At 41.7% G+C, this 15,317-nt stretch overlaps 1 protein-coding gene across 3 annotated transcripts in view; it reads right to left on the bottom strand.

Annotated features, from left to right (window-relative positions):
- The window catches only part of LOC116847777 (FERM domain-containing protein 5), a 51,666-nt gene extending 36,352 nt beyond the window's left edge, over positions 1–15,314 (bottom strand). Inside the window, exons 1-2 of one of the 3 annotated variants that reach the window (XM_032823128.1) lie at positions 12,751–15,314; positions 924–1,028 (exon numbers count right to left, since the gene is read on the bottom strand). In XM_032823128.1, the coding sequence (XP_032679019.1) occupies positions 924–1,028; positions 12,751–12,846 (201 nt within the window). In that variant the 5' untranslated portion in view covers positions 12,847–15,314. The remainder of the gene's footprint in view (positions 1–923; positions 1,029–12,750) is intronic. The other 2 variants (XM_032823129.1, XM_032823130.1) reach the window with 2 other exon arrangements.
- Positions 15,315–15,317: the final 3 nt, after the last annotated feature.

The following is a 15,317-nucleotide window of genomic DNA, read 5'->3' as shown; positions in this document are numbered from 1 at the left end:
CCAATAACAATATACAGTATTTTTCCAACTGATGAGAATGCATCAGTACCAAACAACAATTGGCCGAGTGTCTACGCAAACTGCATACATTTCTACCAGGACAGTTTATATTCGGGATGTTTATACTCGCTACAGCGTGCACAAAAATAGCACGTGCGCGCGCGCATATATTTGAGTGCATTCAATACATTCACAAGTCTTCAACGTGACGCAACCGAACGTTCACGGCGTAAATGAAATTTGCGCCCTCTGACCCCTGGAGAAATTGCAGTAATCGATGCGCTAAACTGCATCCGTACGCTGATCGATGCACGAGTATTGCTTCAAGACAACTTGCTTAAACGACATTTCTCCAAAGTACAATTTAGCAGTAATTAGCGGTAGCGGCAATTATTCTAATACAACCGACAGTTACGCGTTGTTCTTGTGAAATAATAATAATAAGGACGGCAAGGAGGTTGTAGTACACTCCTTTTTTTGCGTGCGTGCTCGTGAACGATGCAGCGTGCCGCGCTGAATCGTCGGTATTTCAAGGCGCGTTTATTTTTAAATCCACCAGAATTACATCGACGACCTAAGAATAACGATTACACACGATGGAGTACACACCGCACGGCCATGTTACTCCGGGTGTCAGTAGAGCGAGTTTAATAACGTGACGAAGGTCTTTCCGACTTCCGCGATGCATCAATCATCGTCGATTGCGCGACGTGTGATTTTTCGCAATGTTAATACGCTAGAAACGCGCACAATGATAAGACGGCTATTACACGCGGAAGAGAACGACAAATCGACAGCTTGCGTCGCACGGAAGTATATCGAAGACGCTGAGTTGACGTCGAGGTGTGCGCGTTAAAATTCAGCGACGTTTTTTGCCAACTGTCTCCTCCTGTGAGCTTATCGTTATGCATAAACGCACTCACCCTTTGTCTGCAATGATCGACGTAGCGAAGCCCGAAGTAGTCCATCTCCAAAATGTTAAGTTGCTTGCACACATATTCGAGAATATATCGCCCTTTGTGTTGTGGCTGCAACGACAAAATAAACATCGCCAGGATCAGACTTCACATCTCAAAAGCCAGAATAAACGGTGACGAAAAACAATAATAGAAGAAACAACGTTTCGAAGGTCAGACGGAAGCCTGTTTGTATCTTAACTCTACATTACCAATATGTTAATTATTTCGATTTACACTTTATATAACAATTTATTTAAAAAAAATTTTTTTAATCGGCATTAATTTATGTTTCTCCTGTAAAAAAAAAGAAAAGAAACGTAACCTTAAGACAGGTTACAAGTGAAAAACAATTGAGGCAATCAAAATGACTCCACGTTGGACAATAACGAAATAATTAAATTTAATCCTTAGTAAAATCCTCTTATATGTGACCTCAATTCTTTGAAAACCAAAAGAAAAATATTCTAAAATCATTATTATTCCTCGTCATTAGAAGGAGAATTTTGTGGATCGTTCAGAAAATAGATGGCTTAATACAGAGATTCGCGCGAATTTGGCCAAATTTTTATTATTATATCTCAGAACTATTCTTTATTAGGTTGAGTATAACAGTATAACGTGATCTGTCGGATTAATCTTTATATGACAATGCGCCAAAGTGAACGCCTCGAGTGTCTCTATGTGTTCAATATTTTGATTGTTCCATTGTTTTTGGAGTTAAGTGATAGGCCTAAGTTTCATCGACGATTGTAAATCGGTATTAAAAGTCCCTCAGATGAGTGAAATCATGCCAAAAGATGCGAAAAACAATGAAACTATTCAGTTTATCTTTGCTGATGCGACTAAATGCAAGATCCATCGCTCGCAGAATTCACTTTGGCGCAGTGTCAGGCAAAAACTAATTGACAGATCTATACTATTATACTTAACCTAATAAAGGATAGCTCCGAAATACGCTAATAAAGGTTTGTGCTATCTCCGTGTTCCAGGCCACGTGTTTCTTGAACGATCCACGTACTCTTTCGAGTATACTAATAAAGTTTTCGCATAGAATATAGGATTACACAATATAGCACTTTCCAACTAGATTTTTTTTAAATGTTAAAATATTTTCTTTTTAGTTTTAAAAGAAACAATACACAAGATGATTTCGCTAAGGATGAGATTATATTTTTTGTATGTGGTAATCTAGAATTTTAAAAATTTTGCAAAAGATAAGTACCAGCGTGTTCAGCTGAAGTTGAAATTACGATCGGTTGGAAAACATTTAATGGCATATCGCGTCGCGCCAATTAACATACTAATACTATGTTACTTCAGACCGATACTATTTCGTAATAACGTAATAAACAGCGACGTCAAGACTTATGACATATATTATTCGCGAGTCTGGTTATGTAAATAATGACGACTTAACCGTGACCTCTATAACGACGACAGACAGACGAGATCGCCGCAATTACCCGGCCTAATGGCTCTGCAATTATCAACTGAAGGTTTGATTATTAAACGCTACAAGGACAACAAAGAAAAAACCGTTTACCATTGCATAATTTGTATACAGAGCGTGACATAATATTCTTGTCTCAAAGAAAAACATCCGGTTGTGGCCTCAATTGCTACTTAGAAAGTTTCCGAATACGTGAGCTCCCGAGTCGAAATTTTAACCCTACTTTCAACCTGAACTTTCTAACATGTGTATATCCTAAAGGATCAGTGTATATTTAATGCACAATGAAAACTAAAGGTCTATCTAGCGTCTTTAAATGACGGAATACGCACAAAATCCCACTTGTACTGTCCTAAAGAGGACAACTTGGCGAAGTTTTTAGGTAAAATAGGAGCCAAAGAAGTTGACACAGGCTTCAGAGCACCAAAGTAGGCATTAAATAAAACATTAAGGTCGAAAGTGGGATCAAAATTTCGACTCGGACTGTTTCGAGCAGTTGGGCGAATTAATCCCTTAAGAGCAACGGTATTGAAATGTCACGTCCCGAAATAACTCGCGGATCGGCTCAAGACCGCCGCTACTCGCGCGGTGGCCATCGCCTATAGCCGTGAAACGGCCGAAGAGGCGAACGAGGCTAGAGGCTCCACACGGGAGAGGAAAACCGGGAGGAGGCCTGCTCGAAGACGCTTAAGGTCGTTTGTATGGCAGCGTCGTGTTCGCGGCGGTGTGCACGTGTGCTCGCCCAGCATGCTAAATATCTTCGACGAGCCTCTCGCGTAGTCTTCGCGTGCGCCAAGATTCACGGGCACGCGACACGTAACAGCGGCAGCGGCGGTTCGTGTGCGAACACGCGACAAACCGTGCAACATTCAGGTGCGCTTCCATCTATCCACCTATCCAACCACTCGTTCACCCCCTCGCCCGGTCTGCCCCTCGTCGTTTTACATGCCAGCGTTTCGCGAGGCACTAGGAAACAAGGAACTGCATGTGTAGCGTTATATATTAATAGGAACGACTCCAGCCCCTCGAGTTATTTACTCGCGCGGGATTGGCGAGCAACACTCTGCGCTGCGCGCAATACAAATATAATCAACGATCGCGCTCGTAAGTAACCAAAAAACACGCGCGCATGGGTTTATGTGTGTGTATAAGACAATTTTCAAATGTTTTTGATTATTGCGATGGTAATCAGTGTTGAGCATTAAACGATTGAAATTGCTTTTAACTGACATAATCAGCAAATCAATAATCGAAATTAATCAATAGTCGTATATGTAGTCATAAATAATTTAAAGGAAGATTCGGGTTTAGATAATCGAAGAAGCAGGAGATTTTTACGAATTTTTTTCAGAAAGATAAATAGCGATCAGTACAGGGTTTTGACCGTACGATTTATCGCTATTTTACGCTCAAATGAATAATTTTTCTATCTAAAAAGAGATTGAAATATCGTTGTCCAAATTTTTTGCGCTGAACGCGGTAACGGCAGACGTCTTCAACTATAGTGGATATTATAGCTCATGTAATAATCTGAAATAAATGGAACCAGCAAAATTTTTAAAAACATTAAATTTGCTGGAGGATAAACCATTTAGAACATACATGTAGTTGTTACATGTAGAAAGCCAAAACTTAACCAAATGACGGCATTTCGGAATTACAGGTAATTTTACTTCTCTTTCTCTCTTTTTTATTTAGTGTCCTGGAAAAAAATACTAATTTCACACATTTTTCAAAAGATTTAGGTTTATTTGCCAGCAAATTTAGTACTGTTTTTAAATTTTCTTGTCCCATTTATTTCAAATTATTACACGATCTGTAATGCTACTCACTAGTTAGAAACATCCGGCGATATCGCGCTTACAACACAAAAAATCTGGACAAAATTTCATAATCTTTTTGTACTTAAAGAAATAATAAATAATATAGTCATAAGTCTATATTGATGTCTTTGTTCAATTCTTTGAAAAAAATTTGTAAACATCTCCTATTTTTCGGCTATCTAAACTAGAATCTTTTCTTGAATGGATGGGTGAAACCAATTATTATCGAGTATATAATCAATCACACATCAAAGTTTGATTAATAAATAATTTGACCAAAATTAATTATTTGTAATTTCATATATAACAATTGATCAATTTTGACTAGTGATTTGCCGATTATTTTAGTCAAAGAGAGAATATTAATTCGATAGGATAATGATACAAAGTAACTGAGGAACTGACAGAGCCATAAAAGGGAGAACTAAAAAATAAATCAGAAACCAAGGCTCACACAAATGTCATGCTTTTTTCGTATAGATCCATTCAACTAGAACCAGGAATAGAACGGCGGGCGATCGCGCTAAAGGCGCTAAAGTTTGACATTAACATAGCCGACGTGACTTAAAGTCAAATGTACAAGGCTATATTAGCATTATTCTCAGTATAGCGTGCGCATCTTATCGCGGAGCCGCTTATGGCCGGTTCGAACCAAACCCCTATCGCAGGTGGGATCGTACGCTTTCCGCGGCAAGCAATCCGCGATATCCGCGATCGAGCTAATAAACAATAGACCAGCGCGAAATCTAGTTACACGACATAGAGTGGGCGCAGGCAGACATACGGGGACGTATGAGGGGTATTCTCGCATATAAATCCAATTTGCCGGATAATACGCGAGGATTTGCATATATTAGCCGGAAACATACAAGCAGTGTCAAGGAACGCGACAATCGATATCGACGTGTATCAAGGCGATGATAAGTTTTGCCGCTCACCTAGTTATAAGGCGGGCTTAGTGTTATAAACGTGTACACACACAGTGGGTGCTTGTTGACCTTGCACCCCCTGTGAGATCGCACGCACGCACGAACGAACGAAAAGCTCGCCGGCGGGACACGCAATCCTTATCGGTATCTCTCTATTAGCACGTGGAAGGAAGATAGATAAGGGGAAATGAATAAGAAGCAGATAGAGGTAGGTAGATAAATAGACAGATAGGGATAGAAAGGTAGATAGAAGTAGATAAATAAATAGGTAGGAATGAGAGAGCGTGCGCGCACGCTTCGTCGCGGAGCGCGTGTCTGAGACGCTCCAAGTTAAACTTGAAGCACGCAATTTCTACTATATCAAGCGTAACTTAAAGTTGGTCACGAGATCAAGGCACACTTCAAATTCTTTGCTAAGCTAATCCGAACTCCGCGTAAACTTTCCAAGTTCGCTTCAAAAGTCGTGTGTTTAGCGTCATATATCGTGAAATATAACAAAAATAGATGATAAGCGCGGTATGCACACGTGTACAGCGCATGTGTGTGTGCAACGTGTGTTGCATTTAATGGCTTTCGCGTCAGTGCCTTATCATATTGCACGCTTTTGTTTATGCAATATATACACGCGCATTTAATTTTGCAGCATTGTGAAAACGTCATATCACCTCCCTCATTATCAGAATTCTAATTATTGAATTCGCTTGTGTGCGCGTATATGCGATGTCTACTTCATTCCAATTGATGCCGTTAATTGGAACGTTTTGTACCGTGAAATTCATAAAGTAATCATTTATCATTTGAAAGAGAGAGAGAAAGAGACACTTCGTCAGCGTTTAGTTTTTATTATTTGCGGCGGAGCGGCAAGCTACAAAGACCTTTGGAGAATTACGCGAGTCTCAAAGTCGATCAACAACTGCCGGCGTCATTGCCGAGGGATTTGCGTTTGCCGGTAATAATTTAAGTGACTCCGCCACGTCGACAGCGAGCAGTAAGAAGCTATAAGAGCACGGCTATCATTGATTGTAGCCTAGTGACCCTGCACCTCCAGACACAGTGGCTCTTATAGACACCGCGTCGTTTGCGAGGCAAGATCTGTTGAATTTCGTGCGTTCGGTGCTCGCTTACGTACGTGCGTGATCCTAGCAATGAAATTACGCACGCGTGGCACACTTCAATTTCAGTCCGAAATTTTTTTAGACCCTCCTCTTCCGAGCTGAACGTTCTCATATCTGTACAGCCGGCTGATAAGTAGCAATACTTTTCCTCGATCAGTTTTGCAACGCACTTCGTCTATCATTTCCGTTAATCATTTTTATTTAAATAATTGCAAAACTGCGATACTTTGCGCTTAGTCAAGCGTAACTCGACCGGTTGCCAATGCGTTCTTGAAGATTAATTACTTAAAAAAAAATAAACTGAATAACCACTTTTCTTAGAAGTAGAATATTTTTCTGTATATATCTTGAGAGACCAGCGTATGTGTTTAATACATATGGAAATTGAAGTCGTACTTAGCGCCTCTAATAGCAAAAAACGCATAAAACCGAGTAAACACAAAGTAACAGTAACATAATCAAGTTACAATTTTCTACTCAACAATGTAACTGTTATATAACACGCGCGTTATGTAACAGTTACATTGTTGAGTAGGAAATTGTAACATTGATGTTATGTTACTGTTACTTTGTGTTTACTGGAAAATGTCGCTTGTAGATTCTAAAGAGAACCTCTCGGCAGAGCTATTAGGTTACAGGTATAGAATCGAAAGAGGTTGATACAGGCTTCAGAGTATCAAAGTAGATGACGAATGGAATATTAAGGTCGAAAGAGCAGAATCAAAATTTCATCTCGGGAACGTTCAAACCATAGACTTATAGAATAGACTGCGCATTCGTACGGATACTAACGACAAAATTGAAGACTAAAGATATACACACACTGCGTCAAATGCTTTCTCTGCTGAACGCAGCCATTGATTATGTGATGCTTTTTCTCCTTCGTTTTCCTCTAGACGATTAGACAAAGAAAGTATCTTACTATCTCTATTATCTTTTCTTATTAATGCTGACTTTATCCCTTTCACGGTAATGCGCAGTCTGTTCTATACCCAAATCAAGATCGATGAGTCGCGGGCGCGAATAAAAAAATCTGCGTATATGAAACAAAGCGAATAACTCGTGGCGCGATTAAAATCTGGCTCTGTGATTTAAGAGAGCAACCACGATATACAAGAGGCTTCGATTAGTTCGAATTCCAGCCGCGAACAAAATATACGATTGGAATATCCGTATCATCTGGGATATAAAGTGGAACACGAGTAAATTAATGGGAATTTTTCATGCAACGTGACTCGAATATTACGATGAGTTAATAAATCCACTTGTTCACTTGGAAAGTTATCGATGACGCTCCATGTAGCCCGGCGCCAATAATTGCACGGTATTTCACATTTTGCGCGAAGGTATCTGTTACGCGGGCATGGAAGGCTCGCGTAAGAGCGAAATTGCTCGCTGACGGTTCTCGCGAAGTTTGCAACATGCAAAGTAGAGAACGCGAGCTCTCGCGAAATTGCCCGGCCGCGATCCGCCGCGAATTTTCACCCGGGTGTTGTATTGTCCCGCGCGCGTCTTTTATTTATGACACACATTCACCTTGGCACGGGACACAATGTTGCCGTTTGACGCGCCTCGTCGACAGACGAGAAATGGAGACGCTCCAAAAAGGTTAAGGATTATCGCCAGTCTCATTTCCCGGAGGGATGGACACGATTGTGCGCGGCCGCATAATGTCAGTCGCGTTTTTTAATACACTTTTGGGGGCGCGAGACGTCGTCCTCCGTGATTTACGGCCGGCCGCAGACCAGCGTGCCAAATGGAGCGCTCTAATACAGCGAGAGGAAATAATACGCCGCTCACAGAATTTGCCTGCGAATCGGACCACGCAGTTTCCACCGAATGGCGTACCGCGGATCATTGTGCGAGCGCTGAATTCCGACTCCCCGCAAAATTGCAGGTCCGCCCCCATTTCTCACCGAACTCCGCGAAATGCGTCGCCGTCGCCCGTCGTCGTATCGAATTTTATCGCTCGCGCTATTTCGCATTCGTCGTCGTTTGGTGCTCGGCACTCAACTTTACTTCCAGAAATTCCCGTTACACGTTTACGCGTTATGCGCGTTCGAAAATGGAAGATACAGTGAACTGCAAAACAGTTTTGACAAGTACGAAGTTGGTAGCTCATCCAATTGTCAAAACCGACGCACTTACGCAATAATAATATAGATAATAACATAATTGAGGGTTAATTAATAATAATAATAATAATTAACTGTGCAGTGCAAAATGGTTCAGACATAATGAAATTGGGACCAAACTGACAAAACTAACAGAGCCATTAACTGTGTGGCAGGTTTGCCTAGTAATTAGATTATTAAAAATAATAATAATAATTATTATTATTATTAATTACCCCCACTAATTACTTATTATCATTTATTATCCTTAATTATTAACCCTACGAGTGGCTACCAGGGTCACTTGTATGCGGGTCATTTTAAGAAGTGCTCGTTTCTCGAAGAATGTTTGTTTAAAAATCATTAAAAATGATACTTAACAACTTATTAACTTTTGTAAACTTAACATATCTAACAATACTTAACAATTTATATTTCAAAAAAGCTATGTGGTCTCCAATTAGAAAGGTAAAGAAAGTTTCAATAATTTTTGGGAATTTTCTCGAGCACGCCAAGGGGAGAAAAATCGAGGAAAAACACTAATAATCCTGATTGCAAGTAGCAAAAATCTGATCATTCTGAAAGTAGCAAAAATACATTGTCATTCTGGGAAAATTAATTATAATATTAATGCGTAAAAAATCGGAAATAACTTTCAATTTGGTGAGCTCCCAAATTTATTGTGTACAAATCACCGCTCTACAACCTATTGTACACATTGTACAATTCCCTGGACCCTGGCATTATATGATTTTCAGTCTTACACGTAATGCTTGAGATTGAAAATCGTATAAGTAACTCTAGTCACATGATCATAATGGTTTCAATCTCATTCGTACACACGTAAGACTGAAAATCGTGTAACACCCAATCTAGGGAATGGTAGGGCATGCATGGCGTGTATACATACACAAATATAAGTGAAAGAGAAAAAAAGACAGACTGATGTCACGGAAAATATTTGACCGATATTTTCAGTGCACCACATGTGTTTACCCATAACGCGAGTCCGATCGTCCGCACGACTACTCTTTTTTTATTACATTGTCGAATCGTGAAAGGGAAATAAATACAAACAGCGGATTGTGCGCGTTGTGTTAACCTTCGGAGCGATAAACGTAGTGTAAAACCGTCTGTGTTTCCGTTTCGTGCTCCTCAACGAAATGAGCGAAACGCGTATTGTCGGCAGGCCTCACCCCTAAAACAATAGACGACGGCTGCTACAATGTATTCTCGATTTTATTGGCTTTTAATGCGCGCAATAACCAACCCTTTCGCCACCCCCGCTGCCGCCAAGCGGCGCTCGAAAGTATCAGACCCGAACCGGCGGCTCTGTGCCCGCGCATATCGCCTCGTCCCGACCTGGCCAGCCGCCAATTATTTCGGCGTAATATCCTCGACGTGGCGTACGATTGAAACGTACAGCCCGGCATTTCCGTGTCCACCGGGGACGGGCCGTCGCGTACTTAATGAAGAGAAACAAACCGATCGTCCACGGCGTCGACGGGCCCGGTCCAATGGCCCGTGTGCGCGCGTGACCCTGTTTCCGGATATTCCGAGATGAGTCGCGGTAATCCGCGAGCAACTCGAAGGGGGACGACGTCCGCATGGGCGAGATTCGCGGCTGGCTGGTCGGTGCGCGCCTTTCCGAGGCGATCCCGCACAAAATCAATTCACGCGGATTCGAGGAGTTCACGAGAGTGAAACGAGTCTCGCGCCTAGATGGAAAATAATGCAGAGATTAAGAACGATATCCGAGACGTCTTATTATCTATGTGTATATATGACCTTGATGGCGATATTTGTATTGTGATATTTTTGGCTTGCATTCCAAAACGTCAATTTTGAGAAAAATTGTACTCAATATATCTATATTCACGTTACATATATATTACAGAGTATTGAATAAAATTTCCTCGAAAAGGACGTTTTAGAGTGCAACCTTGGTCTGTTCTTTGCAGCTGAACACACACTGGCTGCAGTAGCTTGCACTAGTTCCCTTTCTCTCTTGTTGACACCAAGTTACAGATATATATCTGTTTCTCGTTAAATTTTAAAAGTGTACACTAATTCAGCTACAAGAAATAAATGTTATCTTTGAAATTAACCAAAGATTAAATTTCGACTCAAAACGTAAACGTAGATAGCAAACAGTGCAGTCTCTTTACTTACGAGTGAGTTTATGTGCGATTTCAAATATTTTATGCACTGTACTCACTAATATGACGAATTATTCATATTGATTTCAATTTCAGCTAAAAAAAAAAGAGCAGACCTCAAGACTGATACATATACTTCCGCAACTGCATTGGCTCTTACTTGCACCTGATATTTGTATTTTGTTCTCAGATGTTTATCCCCTTATTTAATTAATGTCAACTCATATCAGGGAATGTTCTCTAACTACTTGCATAACCACTGGCCACGTATACCGATTGCTCGATATGCGTGACACGTAATGAATGAGTTGATGCGAGCGATTAAAATCACGCATACCTTGGCAGGAAAAAGGCCAGGGTCTATTTCCCACTTCGGTCTTTGTCTATAAAAGTCTCAGAACTCACGGCTGCTTAAAAAAGGCATTTCTCGCACTCTGTTATATCAGCGTCATCGATTCGCGCATATTTCAGTGGCCGAGCCGCGAAGTGTACGATCATACGAGCTGAGGGAAAATCGTTAGGCTTCGAAATACAAATTCTAACATAAGTTTCCAGAGTCCGATCTTACATTTAACCTTCCGACTGGTAACCAGAATCATTTGTCGTGTCGGGATTATTCTAAGAAGTGCTCATTTCTCGAAACATTTTTATTTAAAAAATATTCACTGAAAATAAAATACTTAGCAATTTAGTCTCCATAAAAAAAAGCTATGTGGTCTTCAAACTAGCAGGATAAAGAAAGTTTCTCTTATTTTTAGGGGACTTTTTCGAGCACCTCAGGAGAAGAAAAATCGAGAAAAACATTAATGACTCTGATTGCCACTCCGAGGGTAACAAAAATACGTCGTCACTCGAAAGGTTAAGACCGCCTTCAATTCATCTTCAGGCGCTCCGTAGCCGTTTTTATTTTGTTGATCTATTTGTTAACTTCTCTTGCAATTGCAGTCAAACAAGTATAAAATAATTCTGCACTGTGTTTCTAAAGAGAAATTTTTTTCTTCCTATTTATTTAATAATAATAACAAAACGATCCATGCAGTACCTGAGGATGAACCTACGAGACGATCTCGAGTAGAAATTTGCCTATAAATGCCGCTTTGAAACTTTCGTGACTGAAAACTGACGAAACTGGTGAAGTAACGGCTTGTTTTCCTCGAGACTTTCCTACAAGAGTTAAGCGCGCAAGGAGAAAAACGTCAATCTTGTCGAGATGGCTCGAGAGAGCGCGCACGGTGGTGAGTTTTTGACAAAACAGGCCGCGTGCGACAGGCGGTTTTCTGGAATCGATCCAAGGCACCCGTGCGTGCCGCTGGAGACGCCGCGTATCTGCGGCTAAACGTCAAAGGGATCCACGGACGCGGTACGAAGTCACGCTCTACCCTTGCGTCGACCAGCGGTGCTCAACCGCGATCGCGAACGGCACGTGGGGAATGAGTCGTGGAATGAAAAAAATTGCTCTTCGACGCGTCTCACATTTCCGCGACATTGCATTACCGTTGATTCCAAGAGATCTCGTGAGCTCCTTCATTTTTTCTACTACTCACATCAATGCGGATCTGCGAACGCGATGCGGTAATCATCGTGAGATCATCGTGTCAGAGTACAAGTTGGCTCACTCCTCGCGCGTTCGTTCGACTCGCTTTCTCTCGCCTTCTCAGTCTGATCGCTGTGACAACCGTGCGACCCGACACAATCGCCAAATCACAATCTATTGTATGACATTGTCTTAGACGATAGCATCGGGAAGCTTTAGAAAAATCGTTGATGCAAGCAGCATCCCACGAATCGCCGCGGGAATGGTATCGTCGGGATCGCGGACGAAACCGCGCGCGCTGTCACAATCGCTGCGCTTGCCGCGTCTTCCTACCACCGTGTACGCATCGAATTGAAAGGACGACAAATTTCGACGGATTTCTCGCTGAGCCACGGCGATATACTCGCGAGCGATAGAAACGAGGGACATGACAAGCAGTCGCAAGGGTGGCAGAAGAAAATCGCCCTCGCGCGGGGGTAGACGCGCGCGAGGAGGACGACGGCGCGAAGCGGTGTCGAGCGGAGCGGAACGACGCGGCGCGGAGCAAAGCAGAACGGAGCCAGAGTGGAGCAAAGCGAAGCAAAAGCGCTCTCCCTATCCCTCCTGCTCCCTCTCTCTTTCTTTGCCTCCCTCCATCTCTTTGTCTCGCTCTCTCTTTCTATCTCACCTGAAAGTCGCAGTGGATAATTTCGGCGTCATCCAACAGTCGAATAGTGGCGCGATGCACCACCGTCACGTCACTCTTGCTGCCGAACTTCAACATTTCTGCCCTCAAGTCGTCACCCGAATTATCCCCCCGGCCCTCATCGTCCCTGCCCCCACAGCACCACACACTGCCCGTTTATTAATCGCGACACGCGCCACCGTCGTCGTCCCCGTCGTGGACGCCGGTCGTCGCCGCCGCCGCCGCTGACGCGCGACAGTACTCCGTATTAATCGACGAGCTGACACGGCACGACGGCGCGACGGCACGATTGCACAGCGGTGAACGACGACACATCACCGTAACGGAAGAACGCGAAGCTGTCTGTCAACCGGTCCCGTCCACTGGTGCGCCGCCGCCGCGGCCGTAGCGGCGCTGCCACATCTACGCCTCGCGAACGGCCTATGCGCCGTTGCCGGAGCCGCGCTGGTTTGACAGATGCGCGCGCCGCCCGACTCAGATTCGTCTTTGACGTTTCGGTTAGTCCACGGCACAGTCGAAATACTCGCGAGATTTCTGCCCGGCCACTTGGAATTTCGCATGCATACGCGATGACTTTCTCAGGCACATTCCAAGGCTCACGGCAAGCACGAAAGCGTAAACAGTAAAATGTGAGCAATAAACAAAAGACTGACTAACCACAGTCGATTATTCTCCTCACGGCTCAAAAATTATCGACTGTGATTGATCAATTTTCTTACTGCTTCAGTTTTATTATGCATTGGTAGATATTCATAGTCGAATCTTATTTCAAAACAGTCTTAAGTAATGTCTTAAGATGCGCATCTTAAGACTGTGATTGGTTCATGACGTCTTTAACAGTATTTAAAAATTATTTAGACAGTATTTAAAATAATCTTAAATATAAGATCGGGCTATGAATACCGGCCATTGTGGTCCTAATGTTCTAATGTAACATTCCAGTATCCTCTCGAATAGTCCGTCAGTGTACCTATCGAGTGAATATAGATATCTCGACTATGACTTTAGTCTGATAATACGCATATAATGGAAAGTAAACAAAAAATCTTCAGCTGTGTTGGTGCGAGAACTATACACGTAGAAATTCTGTAGTACATTCACAAATATTGAAGCCGTGGATGAGCGCATATAAGCCTAATTAATAAGTAGAGGGCGCTATTTGTCGATTACGTTTGCATTCGGAAAAGAACGAGTTGAAATCGATACGAATAATTCGTCATATTAGTGAATACAATGCATAAAACATTTGGAGTCGCACATACCACTCGTAAATAAAGATACTGCACTGTTTGCTATCTACGTTTACGTTATAAATCAGTTTAATCTTTAGCTAATTTCAAAGACAACATTTATTCAAGAATTACCACTCTCATGTGTTTAAAACGCTACGTTATCAGTCGCAATATACATTGCCGATAAAAGTGCTAACAGCGGACGAAAGAGGTCGCTAGCCACTACATTTAAGTTGCATTACCTAGGTTTGCATTCTAAAACGTTTTTTTAAGGAAATTTTACTCGATACTCTATAGTATATGTAACGTGAACTATAGATATTGAGTAAAATTTTCCTCAAAAAGGACGTTTTGGAATACAACCCTAGATAGTCCGAGGTGGTCTGAGATTATTTCGAATATGCGCCACGAGTTCTGGCTTAACCGCCGTGACGTAAAGACGTATCCGAATTTGTTTGGACGTGATCTAAGATTTTTTGAAAACAATCCTTGAAATTATTTTCGGGGAATATTAATTCATCTTTAACTATTAGAATGGTGTTGAGGAAAAATCGTAGGATTATCTAGAAACAATATTGAGAGAGAAAGAGAAAGAGAGAGAATATGGACATTCAGAGGAAGGACATTCAGAACGTAATTAGGATAATCCAGGGACGTTTTGTGCAATCTGGATATACAAAATAAGAAGAATTTTTGTGTGAAGTGCAAAACAGCAACAGCAACATATAATTTAATTTTGCATAATAAAACATGCGATTTAAATTGCAAAGGTCACAAGCCCTTATTCTGAACTTTTCTTTATTGACATGAGTATTTCTGAATGTGTTCATAAGTCAGTCAATAAGCTTTCATGAAAACACTTTTATCGATAAAAGAAAGTTCAGAGGGCCATCAAATAAGACTAGACACGCATCATAAACGATAAGACTCAAGCAGTAAACAAATTGACCAACACAGTTGGTCAGACGAATATTCTTGCACGTTTTCGTAACGCAACGAGGACATTAAACTGTTACTGATTTGTTTACCATTAAAGTTTCACTGTGTTTTCGTACGCGTCATCAGTCTGAGCATCATAAACTTGGATACCCAGACAGCACAGTGTCCAAAAGTGGGATATAAGCGTCTTTAAGACGTCTTTAAGTTATCTTTAAGACAAGTTTATAAAGTATTGCTTTAAAGATGTCTTAAAGTTGCCTTAAAGACGTCTTATGACTCGATTTTGGACATTTGTGCCGTCTGGGTACTGCACGAATCAGTCAATCACAGTTAGGGATTTCAACCTAAGTCTTCCGTCTCGATAATCCTCGAGTATGA

The sequence above is a fragment of the Odontomachus brunneus genome, unplaced genomic scaffold (assembly GCF_010583005.1).
Source record: "Odontomachus brunneus isolate Ranch 3 - 2012 unplaced genomic scaffold, Obru_v1 Obru_scaffold_083, whole genome shotgun sequence".
NCBI lineage: Eukaryota > Metazoa > Arthropoda > Insecta > Hymenoptera > Formicidae > Odontomachus > Odontomachus brunneus.
This window is presented reverse-complemented; position numbering and strand designations above follow the sequence as displayed.